We start from the raw sequence: 19,801 nt of genomic DNA on the forward strand, positions 1-19,801 counted from the left end.
TTCTCTTGCCCTACTCCACAAATAAGACATATGGTGAACTGTGATGAGATGTAAACAGGTACACGCTGGCATCTACATGTTGAGTTAAGCCAAGTGAACTAGAGTTCTGTGAAAGATCCCTCACCTACTCATTCAAAGTACCTTGAAATACTTCCTAACATTATAGAGAATTTAGCCCATCACTGTGTTGGTGTTTATAGTGTCAGGAGTATTTTTTAACAGAAGACCTTCATGGTTCCTTTGGGTAAGTGGACAAGAAATAATTGTGGAACAAAGGCTGAGAGTGTGCAGTAATTGTTCAAGTGAATAGCCTCTCAGATTGGTCTTTGTGTGATTAAAATCAGAGTACTGTAATGGTGCATATTCCTGATACTTGCTGTTATATTTTTTAAACTTAGAGTCAAAGCCAAACAAAATACTCCCTTCCTTCCTAGGCAACCACTAATCTGTTTTCTCTCATTATAGATTAATTTACATTTTCTAGAATTTTATATAAATGGAATTATACAGATTTTACATAAATGAAATCATGCACTGTTGTTTAGCCTGGGTTCTTTCACTCAGCGTAATTGTTTTGAGACTCATCCAAGTAATATCAGTAGTTCCCTTTTATTTATTTTTGCCTTTTTTTATTCATTTTTTATTCCATTTTATGGATATGCTATAACTTGTTTATCCATTCAGGTCTTAATGGACATTTGTTTCCAGTTCAGGGTTAATATAAGTCTCCCTTGATTTCTGAAGTAAAAGTCTTTATGTAGGCATTTGTTGTTTCTCTTGGGTAAATACTTAGGATTTGATTGGTTGGGTCTTCTGGTTGCTGTATGTTTCAACTTTTTAAGAAACTGCCAACAAGTTTCCAAACTGGTTTTACCACTTCACATTTCCATCAGCAGTGTATGATAATGCTTATTCTTCACATCCTTGCCAAAATTTAGTGTGATTAACCTTTTTAATTTAGCCAATCCGATCAGTATGTAGTGATATATCTGTGGTTTTAATTGGCCTTCCCTGGTGACTACTGATGGCATGAAGTTCAGCATGTTTGCATTTTTTTTTTTTGCCATTAGTTCATCTTCTTTTGTGAGGTGACTGTTCAGATCTTTTGCCCACTGTTTTGAATTGTAAGAGTTCTATATGTCTTTTGGATACTAATATATTTGTGTAATATATGTAACATGTGTATCATATATATTGCACAAACATATATAATGGTTCCATGTATATAAAAACACTAAAGACTATTGTTTTCTGGTCTTCACTGTTAAGAAATCCATTGTATTTGAATTGTTGTGACTCTGTGTGTAAGATTGTATTTGAATTGTTGTGACTCTGTGTGTAAGATGGAGAAGGCAATGGCAACCCACTCCAGTACTCTTGCCTGGAGAATCCCGGGGACGGGGGAGCCTGGTGTAACATGTAGCTTTTTATTTTCCAGCTAGTTTCAGGTTTTCCTTCACTTTTGGTTCTAGCAGTTTGTTTCTTCGCTTGGTTTTCTTTGGACTAAATATTTTTTGATGTTCATTGAACTTCTTGAGTCTGTAAATTTGTGTCTTTACCATATTTACAAAGTTTTGGGCTGTGGTTTCTTTGGATAATTGTTTTGCCCAGGTATTTTTTTTTCCCCCCCCTGTAATTCTGGGACTCCAATTACATACGTGTTGTTAGTTCTTTTGTACCTTTGAGGCACTCCTCACTTTTTTTTTCTCAATTCTTCTTCTTCTCTCTGTTTCAGATTGAATGATTTCTGTTTACCTTTAAGAAATGTTTGTTGTCTGATATGAGAATCATAATGAATATTGACCTTCAGCTGAACTTTTAATCCCCTAAAAAATAGCTGGAGTGAACAGCTACAGTGAAACTTGGTTCAGTGAATAAAACTAAAATATAGGTTTAAAAAATATCCATTAGAGTATGATTTGTTGTAAACTGTTGTTAATTGAAATGCGTTTTTGAGCAAATTGGCCAAATTATGCAGATAATATTGGTATGCAGGTATTATTTCCTATAAAGGTACTTTTATCATCCAGGACACTGAGTTCTATTTCCCATCAAGCTTCAGTGCAGTCATTTTTCCCCAAGGATGACCATATGTTGCGTCTGGTCTTTGTAAGAGGACCAGAAAGTAGCAAAATGTATTAGAAATATTTGCATCAAAATTTTTTTAAAAATTTTAGTAACGTTTCATCACTTAGCCAGAAAAAGTGTGTGTTAGTAATTATAGATTCTCTCATCCCTAGTTATCATGTTTTACTGTACCAGGATTTAACTAGTACCACAGGGAAAAAAAGAAATAGCAGATATATTTTTTCAAAACATCAACTACAATTATGACATGAGAAATTCTCTAAAAATGTAATTTTTCAGTCGTATCTGATCTCTGTTTTGTCTGAGATCAGGATGAAACCATGTTGCTCAGTCTCAAACTGTCAGCTTGTCTCTTTCTTTCAGTGACTTTTATATTCCTCTTTGGGCTTAAAGTATTGAGAATTCATTTTATTGTAAAATGTAAAAACTCATTTTTAAGAAGCATGTTCTCTTTGTGCTTTTTAAAGGAAGAAAAGGATATCTAGATTAGAATAATAACTTGTAGCATCTTGTAGACTTTTTATTTTAGTTGATGAGTGCTTGGACAATGTTAGGATGTTCTATTACCTAAAAAGGACTCATTAAAAAAAAATATGTACCACAGTGCAAGAACAAATGACTTCTCAGAGGTTGCTTAACCATTTCCTCTAAGTCTGAGAAAGTGGTTGTTTTCAAAATCACCCAGCTGAATTTGGGTAGAACTAAACTTAGCTGAGCAGTTCGGTGGGTTAAACTCACTTACTGTTTCACTTCCATCTTCCTGTAAAGAAGTTAAAGTTTAAAAATTAAAAAAAAAAAAAAAAGCTTTTTGGTTCCAGTCATTTTTACTAGCCAGCTGACTGGACAAAAGTTCATTATTTTCTCTGTAAAACATAATAGGTTTAAAGGGTCTCTAAGAAAGCATCACTTCATGGTAAATAGAAGAGGACAAAGTGGAAGCAGTGACAGACTTTATTTTTTGGGCTCCAAAAGCACTGCTGACAGTGAGTGCAGCCATGAAATTAAAAGACACTTGCTCCTTGGAAGAAAAGCTATGACAAACCTAGACAGCATATTAAAAAGCAGAGACATCACTTTGCTGACAGAAATCTGTATAATCAAAGCTGATTTTTCCAGTAGTCATGTACAGATGTGAGAGTTGGACCATAAAGAAGGCTGAGAGCCAAAGAATTGATGCTTTTGAAATGTGGTGTTGGAGGAGACTTGAGAGTCCCTTGGACAGCAAGGAGATCAAACCAGTCCATCCTAAAGGAAATCAACCCTGAATGTTCATTGGAAGGACTGATGCTGAGGCTGAAGCTCCAATACTTTGGCCACCTTGTGTGAAGAGCCTACTCACGGGAAAAGACCCCAGTGCTGGGAAAGATCAAAGGCAAAAGGAGCAGAGGGCTGCAGAGGATGAGATAGTTAGAGAGCATTATTGACTCAATGGACATGAATTTGAGCAAACTCAGGGAGATGGTGAAAGACAGGGAAGCCTGGCATTCTGCAGGCCAGGGGGTCGCAAAGAGTCAGACACGACTTAGCAACTGAACCACGTAAAAGCTTCTACTTTTCTAAAATAGCAACCAATTGGTTCAGTAAAATGATCAGACACTGTATTGTATTTGGATAACTTCATAATCATAATGAGCAGGGGGAAGGAGGGAGTCCACCTTACTGCCTGTGATGGAATCGTAACACAGTGAATATAGTTGGACAAGATCAGTGTCTGAATATCTACTAAGTAGTGGCTCAGAGAACTGTGGGAACTGCAGCACGAGTGTCTGACACATTGTGGTAATTGTGTTCGTCTCTGAGGCCATCCTGAACCTCAGTTCTTCAGCTCTGATCTGGAGGTGACTGTGATCAAAGCCTGTGAAGATACGGGGCCTGTTCCTGCACAAGGGGTTAGTTTGAGTTATGCCGCATGGAGCTGAAGGGTTTAGCTACTGCAGTTGAGAAAAATGTGAGTTTGAAACTTGGTTGTGCCACTTCCTAGCAAGTTCTTTCACCTCCCTGCCTCTTACTTCATCCATAGAATGTTGTGGGGATTAAATTAAATGAGATGACACCTGTAAAATGTTGGTTACTTAATACAGAAAACTACTAATTATTGAGTACTTTCTGTGTGCTAGGCTCTGTTCTAAATATTTTACATGGTGTCTCATTTAATTCTCACAACTCAGTGAGGTAGACCACTGTTACTATCTCCATTTTACAGATAAGCAAACTGGGCTTGGAAAGACGAAGTAACCTGCTCAAGGTTACACGGGAAGTGACAAAGCACTCTGGTTCCAGACACATTCGTAACTTCTCAGCTGTTTCCAGCCTGTTATTAGCGCGTGCTAAACCCCTCAGTGAATGTTGACTTTTATCACCATCGTTACTGGTGGAGGTGTTAAAGTGGTGGGCGGTGGTTATGAACTTGGTCTTACTTTTTTCAGTATCTCTCCTGGGCTTGCTCTGGGACACCTGTTAGGCGGAGCATCCTCACATCCACTGATGAAGGAGCGAGAACCTCCCTCAAGTCAACTGCATCCAGGTCCTTGGTCTTTGGAGGAAAAGCCCACAGCTGCACACAGGATTTTTGTGTAAAGAATGTAAAATGTCCTGAGTATACCCAGTGTTCCATTCTCTCCCTATGTGTCTGAGTTTAAATCTAAAGTAACCAAGAGACCCTGCATATGTTCCCATTTCAAAGATGTCAGAGAATCACAGTATAATCTTTTGTTTTAGGAGGATAAATTAGTCTGTAAGAAGAGTACATCCCAAACACTAATGGTGTACTGTGTGGATGATGGGTAAGTTAGTCATCTATTGCAACATAATAAATCACAGAACTTAATGGCTTAAAACGGCAACCGTATATTGGCTTATGATTTTGTAGGTCAGCAGTTTGTTCTGGGCTCAGCTGGATGTTTCTTCCACCGTTCTTGCCCGAGGTCACTTGTAGCAGCTGTCATCTGGTAGCTTGATTGGGAGGGAGCTGGAAGATTTAGGATGGCTTCGCTCCCATATCTGGCAGTGAGTGCTGTCTGTTTGCTGGGCTTTTTTTTTCTTTCATTTGATTCCTCATCCACAAGTAGGCTAGCTCAGATTTCTTCTCGCGGGGCTCTCCAGGTCAGCAGAAGAGAAATGGTGAACACTGTAATACCTCTTAAAACCTAGGATTGGAAATTTTATAGTGTTGCTTCTGCTGGCATTCCATTGCTTAAAACAAGTTACAAGGCCAGTGTGATTGGAGATAAAGTCTCCAATTCCTAATAGGAGGTCCCATGAGAGATTACTAGCAAATTTTATCCTGCTATCCAGGTTTCTTGATTTCACTATCTAGGGCCATTTCTAAGACACCTCAACTGTTGATAATTTTCATTAATTTATCACTGTTAGATCTTGACTGGTTAAAACATGATCTATACATGTTGGAAGGCTTTTCCTGTTGTTGTTGTTTTTTTTTTTTTACATATAAAACATAGAAAATATAAATAAAAAAACATTCAACTTACCTTTATTCCGCCTTCCAGAAATAACCACTAATATTTTTATTTTCAGTGTATCCAGCAAGATGACTGTTTCAAGTTCTGTAACCTGCCTCTTAATACTATATTTTGAACAGCTTTTCATGTATAAACTAGATGTAAATAATTTTTATGTATGCATAATATTTTGCTGGATGTGAATATACCTATCCCTTGATGTTACATGTGTAAGTTTTTTTTTTTTTTTTCTTACTATGTGAGCAAGACCGCTGTAAACACTATATATATGTGTCTGTGCAGTTACTCTTAGGAGAAATTCCTCTTGTGGAGTTATTTGTTCAAAGAACGTATTTTAGGCTTTTGACATGTATTGATGAGACATGATTTTTAAAATTACCTGGTTCATTAGTAAGTATTAGCATTGCAGAGCTAGGTTCTTAAACGTTACAGTGAAATTGTTCTTTAGACATTCACAAATAAATGCATACATTATGGTTTGTGTTTGGGGAAATGTGTGTGCTCTTGACTGCCAAGATGAATTCTTAGGCGTGAGCTTTAGACTTTTACCAGTTGCCTTTAACACGATCTCAAACATAATGCATACTTTTTAAAATCTTGTTAAAAATGGAAACTAAAGATAACTTCACATTCCTTTAGCATTTCACGTAGGAGTGTGTAAACATAGTTGCTAATAATGTCTTACTGGCTAAAGCTTTTCTTTTGCCTCTGGGACCACTGACTAGAGTTCTACTTCTGTCTTCTTCGGTATCTCTGTGCTACCCATGGTGCATTTTGTCATTTCCAGGTTCTTTTTTGTTTTCCCAAATGGTTTGAGAATGTTAACATTTTGCAGCCTGGGTGTAAACATTTTTCTAGGACAACCGCCCCCCCCCCACCAGTCTTTTTTGTTTTTCCTGCTAATATTTAATTTGGTAGCAGTGTTATTTGGGATTCACCTTTGTAGGGTCTTCCTGATGTATAACTCAGTTTTCATAGAAATAATTAAAAATTTTTTTTTTCATTTAATAATTATTCCATAACCATAATTATAATGTTAACTAGCATAAACTGCGGAGAAGGCAATGGCACCCCACTCCAGTACTCTTGCCTGGAAAATCCCATGGATGGAGGAGCCTGGTAGGCTGCAGTCCATGGGATCCCTAAGAGTTGGACACGACTGAGCGACTTCACTTTGATGCATTGGAGAAGGAAATGGCAAGCCACTCCAGTGTTCTTGCCTGGAGAATCCCAGGGACGGGGGAGCCTAGTGGGCTGCCGTCTATGGGGTCGCACAGAGTCAGACATGACTGAAGCGACTTAGCAGCAGCATAAACTGATTTGTGAACAGACACTAATTCTTGGTAAGGATGCAGCTGCTTTGGTGGGGGCGTATGTGCTTGAACCTTGTAGAGAGTAGCCCTTTAGTTGGAGACAATGAGCAGTGGCGTTAGAAAATGTTGCAGAGAGAACAGAGAATGTTGCTTAATTTGGAGTTTTGTTAAGTGGGCATAGGTTAAAAGAACATCTACCTTGTTTGTTGAGGTAGAAAATGCCCTTTCTTTCCTGAAGGAAATGAGTCCTCCCTGATTTTTTAATTCTTTTTTTTTGTCTTTAATATGTATTTATTTGGCTGTGTCGCGTCTTAATTGTGACACACATCTTGCGTTGTAGTGTGCGGGCTTAGTTGCCCTGTGGCCTGTGGGATCCCCACAGGGATCGAACCTGTGTCCCCTACGTCAAAAGGCAAATTCTTAACCACTGGACCACCAGGGAAGTCCTAATTCTTGTGTTACAATTCTTGTGTTAAACTGTAGGTGTTTATTTGTTCCTCTTGTTGATCCTTTGCATTAAATTCTCTGTCTGAAGCATTTCATGGTGGGATTCTTTATGTGCTGGGTCGCTGTTTGGTACTCTCCTGGATCATTGGCATTCTCTGGCAGAATGTCTCCTTTTCCTCTTAAATGTTCTCCTTGATAGATATTTAAAATAATGTGCTTCATAGCTGCAGCAAAACTAGCAAGTAGTTCCTCTTCTTTGCTCCCTTCCCTCTAGCACTGAAATGTTGATTTTTGCTCATTGGACCACTCAACTGCACAGAAAATAGCAGCTGTGATTAGACTCAGTAAATATATGCAGTGTAGAATTTGAAAATGGTAGAAAATTTATCAACTGAATGTTTTAGTTTATAAAGTAAAATCATTGTCTATGTTATATGCTGCCTTTTAGGTTATTTCAGCCAGAAAATGTTGAGCATTATATGAGTTTAAATTGCCTTCTTAGAAATTGTAACGATCATTGGATATCTGAGTTTTATTGTGTAAGTGCAATTATAGCAAATGAGTGTGGCCTTCAGATACACTTAATCCCTAAGGATATTTTGGGAAGAGATGTAGTGTCCTTACAATCAAGGCAGCTATTTGGCAAATATTTTAGGAGCTAGATGACTTAAAAATGTAAAACCTGTGTATTAAAACCTCTGAGAGTCAGATATAATCATCTAAAGTTATCCTGTTCCACACTGGCTGAAGTCTGCCACGGACACTGCTGTTGCTGAGCCTAGATGACATCAAGAGGTCAGCGTGAGGTTTCTAGACTCTTCTTATTTTATGAATTTATTTACTAATATATACTGTAATGACATTTAAGCATCATATTTTATAATAAAAGATGTGAGGGAGGAAATTATATTGGTGGATCTTAAAGGGAAATACTAGTGTGCTTGACTAAAAGGTAGAAGATCCATTTATTTGCTTATGATTTTGAAATTCCTACCCTAGTTAGATAATACACTGCTGTTGTTGTTCAGTCGTTAAGTTGTGTCTGACTCTTTGCGAACTCCTCGACTGTAGCCTGTCAGGCGCCTCTGTCCATGGGATTTCCCAGGCAAAAATACTGGGTTGCCATTTCCTTCTCCAAGGTAGTATATTAGCAATAGACTACTAATGCAGCAGTAAATAATTCACAAAGTGTTGTTGACCCACTTACCTTATTTGACCCCTATGATAAAGCAGACAGAGCAGTTATTATTCCCATTTTAACAGTGAGGAGACTGAGGTTCCAACACACATCAAGTGATGGAGTCAGAATTAGAACCTCCAATTTCTCTTCACTATACTTTATGCCTCCTAAACCACAATTGATTTAAATTATATGCTGGCTTTGAGGAAAGAAGAGGAAATGTAGTCTGAAGAATCAGTGTCCAGTAAAAATGAATTGCAATGACTCAGAGCTAATAATCACTGAAATAGTACTAAACCTAGCCTCAGAGCAGGTGTTAGAAGAACTTTCTTAACCTCCTAGCTAGCATATTAACCTTGTTTTATTCCAAGCTTCAGCTCTCAAAGATTTTATGAGTGAAAATGAACGTGATTTTCTTTAATTAATACTTCATTTTAATGTGTTGCGTATTGCTACTTTGATTTCAAGCTTATTGCAGGCTTCTGCCCTGGTAGGCACTAGGCACACAAAGATGAATGAGATAAGAGCCCCTCCTTGGAGCAATTATCTAAGTGTGAAGCAAAATTTTAAATTATAGTTTACTGACGCAGAAATTCTCTTCTCTATGGGATAAACCAGGCCTTGAAAATTTTCTAAACTCTTTCTCAACCCCTAATCCTTTGATAGGCAAAAAGTTGCCAGGATTAAAATGTATTTTGGAAAGTATAGGTAACAGGTATTGGAACTCATCCTAAATGTGAGAGCTAGATAAGCATGTGTGCACAAGTAGTGTGCACAGCTTCCATCTTCCAGGTTTGAGGGCTTCCAGCAGTGTGTAGCAGAGAAGGCAATGGCACCCCACTCTAGTACTCTTGCCTGGAAAATCCCATGGACGGAGGAGCCTGGTGGGCTGCAGTCTATGAGGTTGCTAAGAGTCGGACACGACTGAGCGACTTCACTTTCACTTTTCACTTTCATGCACTGGAGAAGGAAATGGCAACCCACTCCAGTGTTCTTGCCTGAAGAATCCCAGGGATGGCGGAGCCTGGTGGGCTGCCATCTGTGGGGTTGCACAGAGTCGGACACGACTGAAGCTACTTAGCAGCAGCAGCAGTGTGTAGTTGGAGAGGGTACAGTGACTCATAATTCGGGAATGATTGTTTTGATCTCTCCCTGTAGTCTCTGTAGAACATTGGCAGGGCAGCCAGAATAATTAACACTGCACAGTCTAATTATAAATAAAGTGCCATGGACAGTGGCACCAAGCAAGCCTGTCCTGGGTCATCCTCCAGGTTGGCAGGATTGTTTTAGAATGATGACTAGATAATGTCAAGTTTGCTATAAATCAAGTTGCTTTTCCTAGATTGTCCAAGGAGTTACCCTACTGCGAGAAAGTAATATTGGTGGAAGACTCACTGGTTTCACTTTTTCAGGGCTCATTTAAGTATGTTGTTATTGCAGTCCTTCTAACCTTTTCATCCCAAGAGAAGAGTTAGGCATCTTAATTTTTATGGTACAAACAATACTTTGGCCACCTGATGCGAAGAGCTGACTCACTGGAAAAGACCCTGATGCTGGGAAAGATTAAAGGTGGGAGAAGGGGACGACAGAAGATGAGAGGGTTGGATGGCATCACTGACTCAATAGACAGGAGTTTGAGTAAACTCCGGGAGTTGGTGATAAACAGGGAGGCCTGAGTGCTGTAGTCCATGGGGTCGAAAAGAGTCGGACACGAGCGACAGAATGGAACTATTTTAGGGAGAGTAGTGGAACGGGTCAGAGTAGGACATTTGTTCCAGCAATAGTTGAATTGATTTTAAAAAGCTGAAAACCTAGGGATTTGAAAAGATTACACTGGACTAGTGTCTTAAAGAGGGCAGGGAAAAGAAAGGCTTGTGGGCGAGGAGAGGGAGGAGGGTGGCCTATGGGTACAAAGATGAAGTGGCCACAGCAGCCATGCGTGCTTGAGGGAAACTGAGATGTTTGCAACATGCCATGGTCTCACTGTGGGTCAGAGGCGGAGCAGGCCCTGTGCACGGGGCTGTGTGCGCTTCCGGGATGTGTGGAAGCGTGGCTTAGCGCCAAGGACCGACTGAGTTTATATATAGTTTTGGGCATCGGGTCACTGAGATTTAGGACAAAGGTGCTAGCTATGGAGATTCCTTTCACAGAGCTGAAACCTGAACTACTGCCAGATGGTTGTGTTTCTGCATAATGAGAGTCAAGGTTGTCATTACCCTAAATGAAGTCGGCACTTTAAATCCAATGCTTAAAAATGAGGCCTCTTTCCCTGCCCCGCCCCCACCCTCCCCGACCCGTGGCATTTTTCCTATTGAGAAAGTACTCAGCTAAAATTTTAAATGGAAACTTAAAAAGGGAGTTCGCTTTTTAAGAGAAAAATATACAAAAATCTAAATACAGAAATAATGACTCAAGTATAGTTTTTTGCTTAAGAATTTTTTTTTTCTTTACTTTTGAAGCAATCATAAGAGTTTTGCTTTAAATGTGTGTGTGTGTGTGTGCTCAGGGTTCAGTCATGTACTATTCTTTGCGAACCTATGAACTGTAGCCTGTCAGGGTCCTCTGTCCATAGAATTCACCAGGCAAGACTACTGGAATGGGTTGCCATTTCCTAGTCCAGGGGATCTTCCTGACCCAAGGATCAAACCCGCATCTCTTGTATTCTTGGGCAGATTCTTTATCACGTACCACCTGGGAAGCCCCTTTCTTTAAAAAGTAGCTCTCTGCCGCTGCTGCTGCTGCTGCTAAGTCGCATCAGTCGTGTCTGACTCTCTACGACCCCGTAGACGGCAGCCCACCAGGCTCCCCCATCCCTGGGATTCTCCAGGCAAGAACACTGGAGTGGGTTGCCATTTCCTTCTCCAATGCATGAAAGTGAAAAGTGAAAGTGAAGTCGCTCAGTTGTATCTGACTCTTAGCGACCCCACGGACTGCAGCCCACCAGGCTCCTCCATCCATGGGATTTTCCAGGCAAGAGTACTGGAGTGGGGTGCCATTGCCTTCTTCGAGCTCTCTAATCCATTTTAAATACTTAGTTTTACCATCCCACTCCCACATACACAAAAAAACATTCTCTAGGTTTCTATTTAAAAGGAGGAGTAGAACATAAGTATTGGAGAAGGCAATGGCAACCCACTCCAGTACTCTTGCCTGGAAAATCCCAGGGACGGGGGAGCCTGGCAGGCTGCCATCTATGGGGTCGCACAGAGTCGGACACGACTGAAGTGACTTAGCAGCAGCAGCAGCAGCATTATCACTGGCTAAATATTTCTGTGTTTTCCAGGTCTTCTTGAAAGAGGGACACGCCTAAGACTTTTGGGCTTGTTGAAGCACCTCTGTCTCTAGCTCAGGACCCAGTTCTGATCTGTCTCTGTAATGAGCCTAAATAGACCTTTGAGTAGTAGAAACTGCTCTTGGAGATCCAGCAGGACTTGATATATATGGCTTTTTAGGCCAGTTTCTGGGAGAATATGAATTACAGCCAGTAACACTGCTTCCTTGCCCTCCACCAGTGTGTTTTGTTTGACTTTCTGTTGTGACTCTGTTTTCTAGTTTATTGAGCTCTGCCCTTTATTGTTTCTCCTTAGGTTTCTCCTTAGGTTTAATTTGCTTCTTTCCCCCCAGCTTCTTAAGGGTAGAAACTTAGCTCATTGATTTTAAACCTTTTTCTAATATAGCAGTAAATTTCTCTCAAGTTTTGACAAGTTGTGTTTTTACTTTAAATATTTTCTGAATTCCTTATGGCTTATCTTGGACTCCTGGATTATTTAGAAGTGTATTTTCTATTTTCCAAATATCTATCTAGAGATTGTCTGGATTTACTATTACTGGTTTTTTGGTCAGAGAACATAGTCTTTAAAAAAAGTCTAGTTCAGTCTTTTGAAATTTATTGAGATTTATGGCCCAGCATGTGATCATCTTGGTAAATGACTCATGTATTCTGTAGTTATTTGGTATAATGTTCTGTAAATGTCAATTAGGCCACGTTGGTTGATAGCATCTCTCACATATCCTGTTGCTTTACTTATTTGTTGCCTACTTGTTCTAACTAGTATGAAGAGAAATTATAAAATCTCCGGTTATAGTTGTGAATGTTTTTGTTTTGCTCTTGAGTTTTGCCACTTTTTGTTTATGAATTTTGAAGCTTTATTATTGTGTACATACATGTTTAAGAATGGTGTCTTATGCTGATAAATTTCTGCTTTTATCATTATGAATTTCATTCTATTTTGTTAACCTATTTGTCTTTTAATTTTTAATTCATCTCTTATAGACAGTGTATAGTTCAATCTTGGTTGTTTAAATATGATAATCTCCGCCCTTTTGTTGGCTGTTTAATCCATTAATAGTTCATGTAATTATTTATGTAAGTGGTTTTAAGTCCACCTTTTTGCCATTGTTTTCATTGGTCCCTTTTTGTTTTTCTCTTCTAAGGCCTTCTTTTGGGTAATTGGCTATTTTTTAATACTTCATTTTATTTATTCTATTAGTTTCTTTGCTATGCATGTTTTAAGTTACTTTTTCATTGCTTATTCTAGGGCTAATAATATGCAACCTTAACTTTTTAAAGTCTGTTTATAGTCAGAATCATATCACTTGACATTTTACCCCTGACTTTTCTTACTTCCTACTTCACACCTCCAACCCCTCACTTGACACATCCATTTTATCTTCTCAATTCACAAATATAATTTAATGTAACTCTCCTTATTCACCCTCTCCACTTTTCATGCTCTTGTCATATCTTTTATTTCTGTTCAAAACTACTTGCATGTTATTCTTGTTTAAAAGAGTCTTTTAAGGAAACTTTAAGAAAAGTAAAAAATATAAACTTACTTTTTGGTAACTTACTCATCATTTTGGACAAGGCAATGACACTCCACTGCAGTACTCTTGCCTGGAAAATCCCATGGACGGAGGAGCCTGGTAGGCTGCAGTCCATGGGGTCGCTAGGAGTCGGACATGACTGAGCGACTAAGCAGCAGCAGAAGCAGCATTCATCATTTTTGGTATCCTCCTTTCCTTCCTGAAGACCTGAATTTCCATATGGTATTGTTTCCCTCCATCCTGAAGTACTGTTTTTTTGTAATTTCTTGTAGTGCACATCTGCTTGAGAAGAACTTTGTCAGCTTTCATTTTATTTGAAAATATGTTTATCTTGTTTTTGAAGGATTTTTCACTAGATAGAGAATTCTGAATGGATTTTTTTTTTTTTCTTCTAGTCCTTTAAAAATGTTCTGTCATCTCCTGGTCCCCATTGTTGTGATGAGAAGTTAGTGTTCTTTGCATTATTTTTCTCCTGTATGTAACATATTGTTTTGGGGTCCTTTTACTGATTTTCTCATTATCTTTGATTTTCAGCAGTTCAACCATGATTAAACTAGATATGATTTTCTTTGTATTTATTGTCTTGGGAGTTTGATGAGCTCTTTGGATATGATAAAATAGTGTTTTCATCAAACAATACAATTTTAACAATTATTTCTTTAGATATCTTTTCTGCTTTTATTCTTGTGGTCTTTTTTGGGGGGCTGTTAGTACATACGTGTTAGACTGATACTGTCCTACAAATGTCTGATGCTATGTTCATTTTTCTGCAAATCTTTTTTTCCTCTTTATTCCTCAAATTTGTAATTGGCAGTGATCTGTCAAGTTCATAGACTCTGTCTTCTGCTATCTCAAATCCACTCTTAACGTCTATTCAGTGACCTCTATTTGAAATGGACAACCAACTAGCACATGCAATTCCACTTAGTGTTATGGGGCAGCCTGGATGGGAGGGGAGTTTGGGGGAGACTGGGTACATGTATAGCTATGGCCAAGTTGCTTCGATGATCACCTTAAACTATCACAGCATTGTTAATTGGATATACTGATAAAAGATGAAAAAAAAATCTATTCAATGACTTTTTCATTTTAGTTATTGAACCTTTCAGTCCTAGAATTTCCTTTTTTTTTTTCCCCCTCCCATTTGGTTCTTTTTTCTAGTTTTGATTTTTCTGAGATTCCCATCTGTTCATATATTCTTTTCTGTTGTTGTTTTTAAACAGAATGTCCTTGACTTTTTGAGACATATTTATAATAGCTGATCTAAAGTTTTTACCTACTTTAGATACTGTGTTTTTTAAAAATGGCTTTGTAGGGTGTTGATTTTTGTTTTAGTAGGCAGTTTAGTTACTGACTGATCTTGTATAGGCTTAGCTTTATATTTTGCCATGGCTGATCTGTGGAACTCTCAAGGTTTTTCCCCAGGCCCCTTTACCTTAGCAAGGCTCATCCTCCAAATTCTGTTTCTGCTGTGGATTCTATTAGGGCTTAGTTTTAGGCTTTGTTAGCGTATGTCTAGAGTAGGCCTTATCCTGGGGTATGTTTTTACTCCTAAAGCGAAGCCTTCCTTGTGTTTCATGCCCAGAGTGTTAATGAGTTCTCTTTGTTTGGACTGGGTTAGACTGCCAGTCTTTCCCTTAAGTCGCTTGACCTCTCGTATTTCTGTTAACCTTAATACAGCCACTCTTTTGTAAGCCCTGTGTAGTTACATGTCCTGCATTGGTTAAAGACTCTCAGGAAACCCTTATACAAACTTCTGTGGTCCCCCTCTGTATAACTCCCTCCTCCCCAGGACCCTATCTCTGCCTCCCAGCCCTCCTCTGCCTGGAATCCAGCTCACTGTACTACAGTCAGAAAAATACCCCCAAGGCAGAGCACCAAGCAGATGTGGCCTGATGACCCTTTCCTTCTTTCGGAGGTCACATTCTTGCCCCGTCTCTTAGCTGGTACCTGAAAATAGTTGCATTATTTTGTCCAGTTGTTTATGAGAGGAGGAAAAGTCTGGGACCAATTACTCTGTCATACTGAAGGTGGAAGTCTCCCACGGCATTTGTACATGCATTAAAGTGAACCTTAGGGTAGCATGAAAGGGCAAAATAAATCTTAGTCACTCTTGGAACCAAATAGGTAAAGTGAGCTTATGGTGTTCATGAACTGAACCATTTCTCTCTGATCTTCCCACCTCCCACCCCTAATTATCCATTTACTTGTCTTCTGTCTTCTCAAGGGAGACAAGGAGGGTGAGGGGAAGGGAAGAGAGAATGACCTTACTTGGATCCTGCATCCTGGGCTGTGACCTTGGTCCTGTCAACTGAAAAATTAAGTGCAGTTTGTGAAAATGCACTGTTATTAGTGGTAAAAGTAGGAATGCATGTCGGACTCTGTGTTTGTGTTTTATGACACTGCTTGTACCTTGTGGTATAAGCAAACAGGATGTTACCAGAAAAGGGACTACTTAAAACTTCTTCCAAACTTATATACAGTGCTAATGACTGCCCTTCAATGGTGAGATACTGATATACCTAAACTCCTGACTTAAAGTGGGCCTTGTGGTTAATAGCAAGAGGTTTTCTTTGAGTGTGGTTGGGGGATTGGGTAATGTTTTGCCAGATTAGACTTGTATAGAAGAATCACTTTTTTTGTTATAAATTCTAATCTTTCTATTTTCTTTTGCACCTTAAACTTCTTTAAAATAAAACCTCTTTTTGATAGAAAAGGACTGCTCATTAGAGAAATAGTTACTTTAGTTGATAATTAGCCATCTTTTTCAGAAATTGAATGGTTTCCATTTAGAAATCATCTAGAAGATGTAAATGCTGTCTCACACATGGAGCTTTTCCCTCTATTTAAATATGTCATAAGGGCCTCAGAAGAAGAATAATCCTTTATTGTTAGGGCCTAGTTTGAATATTGCATGTTGCTATAGTACCTAATTGAATATACCAATTCTTGTATCTGCCCAACAAGCCTTAATTTAGATTAGGTTTATTCTTTTAAAGTTGTTTTGGCTTGTTGATTTGAAAATACATCCTTTAAAACTTCATTTTCTCAGAAAATGTGATAGCAATTTAAAGGGATTAATGTCTGTGGGAAGTTTGCTCCTTTTATTTGACTCTTGACCGTGTCGTTTGCCGTAGCTTTGCTTTCTGTCCTGTTTTCTAAATTGAACACCTCGGTTAATCACTTACTCTTTGTGTATTTTCCCCTTTGTCTCTCACCACATCCTCCCTACATGTTTAACCCTGGATTAACCATCTGCTCTCCCTTTCTTTTTTTAAAAAAAGTTTTCACTTGCTTTTTATTTTCAATTATGGTAAAATGCACATAAATGTGCAAATACACACTTAGGTTATTTCCACCTTAGACACAGGCCAACAAACAAAAGCAAATGGATTTAACACTTCTGTATGCCAATTTTCTTTTAGTTTGACCCTGTGTTTCTTTCTTGATGTACAGCTGTGTGCTCAAAAGAACTGCCTGCAGCACTTACTACCTGGCTTTGTTAACTTTCCCTTCTTTATTTGGGCCTCTGAAGTCAGGCTTTCACTTGCCCACCTCTGAAGTCGCCTCGTAAAAAGTCACTGGTTCGCAGGTTGCCAGATCTAGTGGCCTCTCTTTGGCTTCATCGTATGTGACCTTCCTAAGACATTCAACGCCAGCCACTTCCTTCTTCATGAACTCTTCCTTTGCTTTCTACTGTCCTGATTTTCCTGCCTCTGGTACTTCTCCTCCTCTGCGGCCCCTCTTAAATAGTAACGCTGTCTGACGCTTACATCCCTTCAGTAGTCTCATCTATCTGCATGATTTTAATCCTCAGTTAAATAAACACAGCTAATTCTGAAACCTGAATCTTCCACCCAGATCCTTCTTTTGAGTCCAGGCCCACATAACATAATCCTTGTAACAGACTTACAAAGCAGTACTGTTTTCCATATTTATAGGTGAGGAAATTGAAACTCAGGGATGTTTGGTAACCTGTTTAAGATCAAGCAGTCAGTGGAAGAGCCAGGGTTTGAAGCTCTGTCTTACAGTGAGGCTTTCAGTGCTTTGCATGCGTGTGTGCTCAGTGGTGTGTGACTCTGCGACCCTATGAACTGTCCTTGGGATTCTCCAGGCGAGAATACTGGAGTGAGTTGCCATTTCCTCCTCCAGGGGATCTTCCCACACCAGGGATCAAACCCCCCGCGTCTCCTGCATTGGCAGGTGGATGCTTTACCACTGAGCCACCTGGGAAGCCCCTTTACTGCTATAATATGCTATTACGCAATCGTCTCCACCTGGCTCTCTGTCACATAAGTATGTCATGTCCCATACCAGATGCCATCTCGTAACTCCATTCTTGCTGCTCCCTTCCCCCGCTTCCCCCCAGAAAACCAACAGGGGGAATATGAAACCTGTGTTCTCATCTCAGTGACTGGCATTCCCTCTTCATTATCCAAGCCAGAATGTGCATAGGCGGTTGACATAAACTTCCTCTGCCTCCATCCTGCAGGCCTATCTCCATCATCCTTCTATCTCCATCATCCAGCCCAGCAGAGCATCAGTTCCTGTGTATTCTCACTCTTTAACACGACTTGTCATCTGTTGTTCCCTCTTTATCACTTCCACTGCTCCTGTCATAGTTAACTTTGTATCCACCTGAGTTGCCAGTAATGCTGATAGTCCAGCCCATTGCTTCTCATATTACCTGAGCTGGAGAATCAAGGTTCCTGGTTTTTTTGGTTTTTAATTTTTAATCTGTTGTAGAAATTGTATATCATATAAAAAATGAATCATTGGAAAATTGAAAAAATATAAGCTCCATTTTAAAAGTACTGAATTTGTTAAATATAACATTACTGTAAATGTGCTAAAAAAGTTTTAAAATATCAATATTCTTCATGTGGCCTATTGCAGATGGATAACAAACAGTTTGCGGATTGGTGCTGGTCCACAGACAACGTCAAGGAGCACCAGTTCGCAGTATCTGATGCAAAGAAATATCTTCCATTTTCTTAGATCATAACCACGTGGGCCTATGTTGTTTGAAACCGAAATAGTTCAACTAGGACCTTCTTTGCCTTGGGCTTATAGATAGCTTGTGTATGTAGATTTAAGAAGTTTTAGAAAATTTCCTGTTTCTTTAGGATCCCTTCTTTAAATACAAAAAAAAATCCCTTTAGAGCAATGGGTAGTCATGTGTTACCCTCAAATTTTAATGCTGAGATCAATGTGTACTCACTTAAGAACCCAAAGCAAGATTTCTTAAATAGGCTCGGAAGTACAGTCTTCATGGGCTACCTGTAATAAAAGTATTTTTCCTTGGTTTGATGTATTTAACTTGATATGATTGTACATGCATACAAAAGATTGCCTTCTAATACGCAGTAAAAATATAGCAGATGAAGTGGTGTGCTCTATTTCTGAAAGTTTAAAATTCCACATAGGTATTAATCTGATTGGGTGATAAATAATTAAATTAAGTTATCTGGATGTGGGCAGGCATCTGACTAAGCCCCAGTCAAAAGACTGGAAGTTAATGAAGTGCAGTAGGAGATGGTAAAATGGTCAGACTGCAGGATACCCCTTGGCTTTAAACAGGGCATGGCTGAGGAATCAAAGACACAAAGATGAAGTTCTCAGGGGGTGGACTTCAGGCATGGGAATGCTCTAAATTATTAAGCTGAGACTATACTTGAGAGTCCCTTGGACTGCAAGGAGATCCAACCAGTCCATTCTGAAGGAGATCAGCCCTGGGATTTCTTTGGAAGGAATGATGCTAAAGCTGAAACTCCAGTACTTTGGCCACCTCATGCGAAGAGTTGACTCATTGGAAAAGACTCTGATGTTGGGAGGGATTGGGGGCAGGAGGAGAAAGGGACGACAGAGGATGAGATGGCTGGATGGCATCACTGACTCGATGGACATGAGTCTGGGTGAACTCCAGGAGTTGGTGATGGATAGGGAGGCCTGGTGTGCTGCGATTCATGGGGTCGCAAAGAGTTGGACATGACTGAGCGACTGAACTGAACTGACTGAACTGATACTTACAGTTAGTTTAGTAATTTATTAAATTAAACTGTACTGCTCCAGTGTTCTTGCCTGGAGAATCCCAGGGATGGCAGAGCCTGGTGGGCTTGCCGTCTATGGGGTTGCACAGAGTTGGACACGACTGAAGCGACTTAGCAGCAGCTCAGACCCCATGGTTGTCTGCATCAGGCCTGAGAGAACACGTGGGCAAATGCCTAAGAGAACATCATCGTCCCATAGGAGATAAAAAAGTCAGAATGGCCTTTTAATGAAAAAGCAAATGAAGCAACCAATCTGCACCACTGTACCAGGTACTTAAAACGACCACAGAAGGTGGGAGAGGGGTTCAGGATAGGAGGACGTGTGTTCATCCGTGGCTGATTCATGTCGATGTATGGCAAAAACCACCACAATATTGTAACTATCCTCCAGTTAAAATAATTAATTAAAAAACTACC

The 19,801-nt window shown here is 39.4% G+C and overlaps 1 protein-coding gene across 2 annotated transcripts in view; it reads left to right on the top strand.

Annotated features, from left to right (window-relative positions):
• Positions 1 to 19,801, top strand: part of LNPEP (leucyl/cystinyl aminopeptidase) — a 102,204-nt gene that overhangs the window by 19,963 nt on the left and 62,440 nt on the right. The window contains exon 1 of one of the 2 annotated variants that reach the window (XM_010831960.1): positions 3,578 to 4,871. The exons of the other annotated variant lie outside the window; for it this stretch is intronic. Coding sequence (XP_010830262.1) covers positions 4,865 to 4,871 — 7 coding nt within the window. The 5' untranslated portion in view covers positions 3,578 to 4,864. Of the gene's footprint in view, positions 1 to 3,577; positions 4,872 to 19,801 lie in introns of those variants that run through there. 2 annotated transcript variants of the gene reach the window in all.

This window comes from Bison bison, unplaced genomic scaffold, assembly GCF_000754665.1.
Source record: "Bison bison bison isolate TAMUID 2011002044 unplaced genomic scaffold, Bison_UMD1.0 scf7180017864533, whole genome shotgun sequence".
NCBI classification, from domain to species: Eukaryota; Metazoa; Chordata; class Mammalia; order Artiodactyla; family Bovidae; genus Bison; species Bison bison.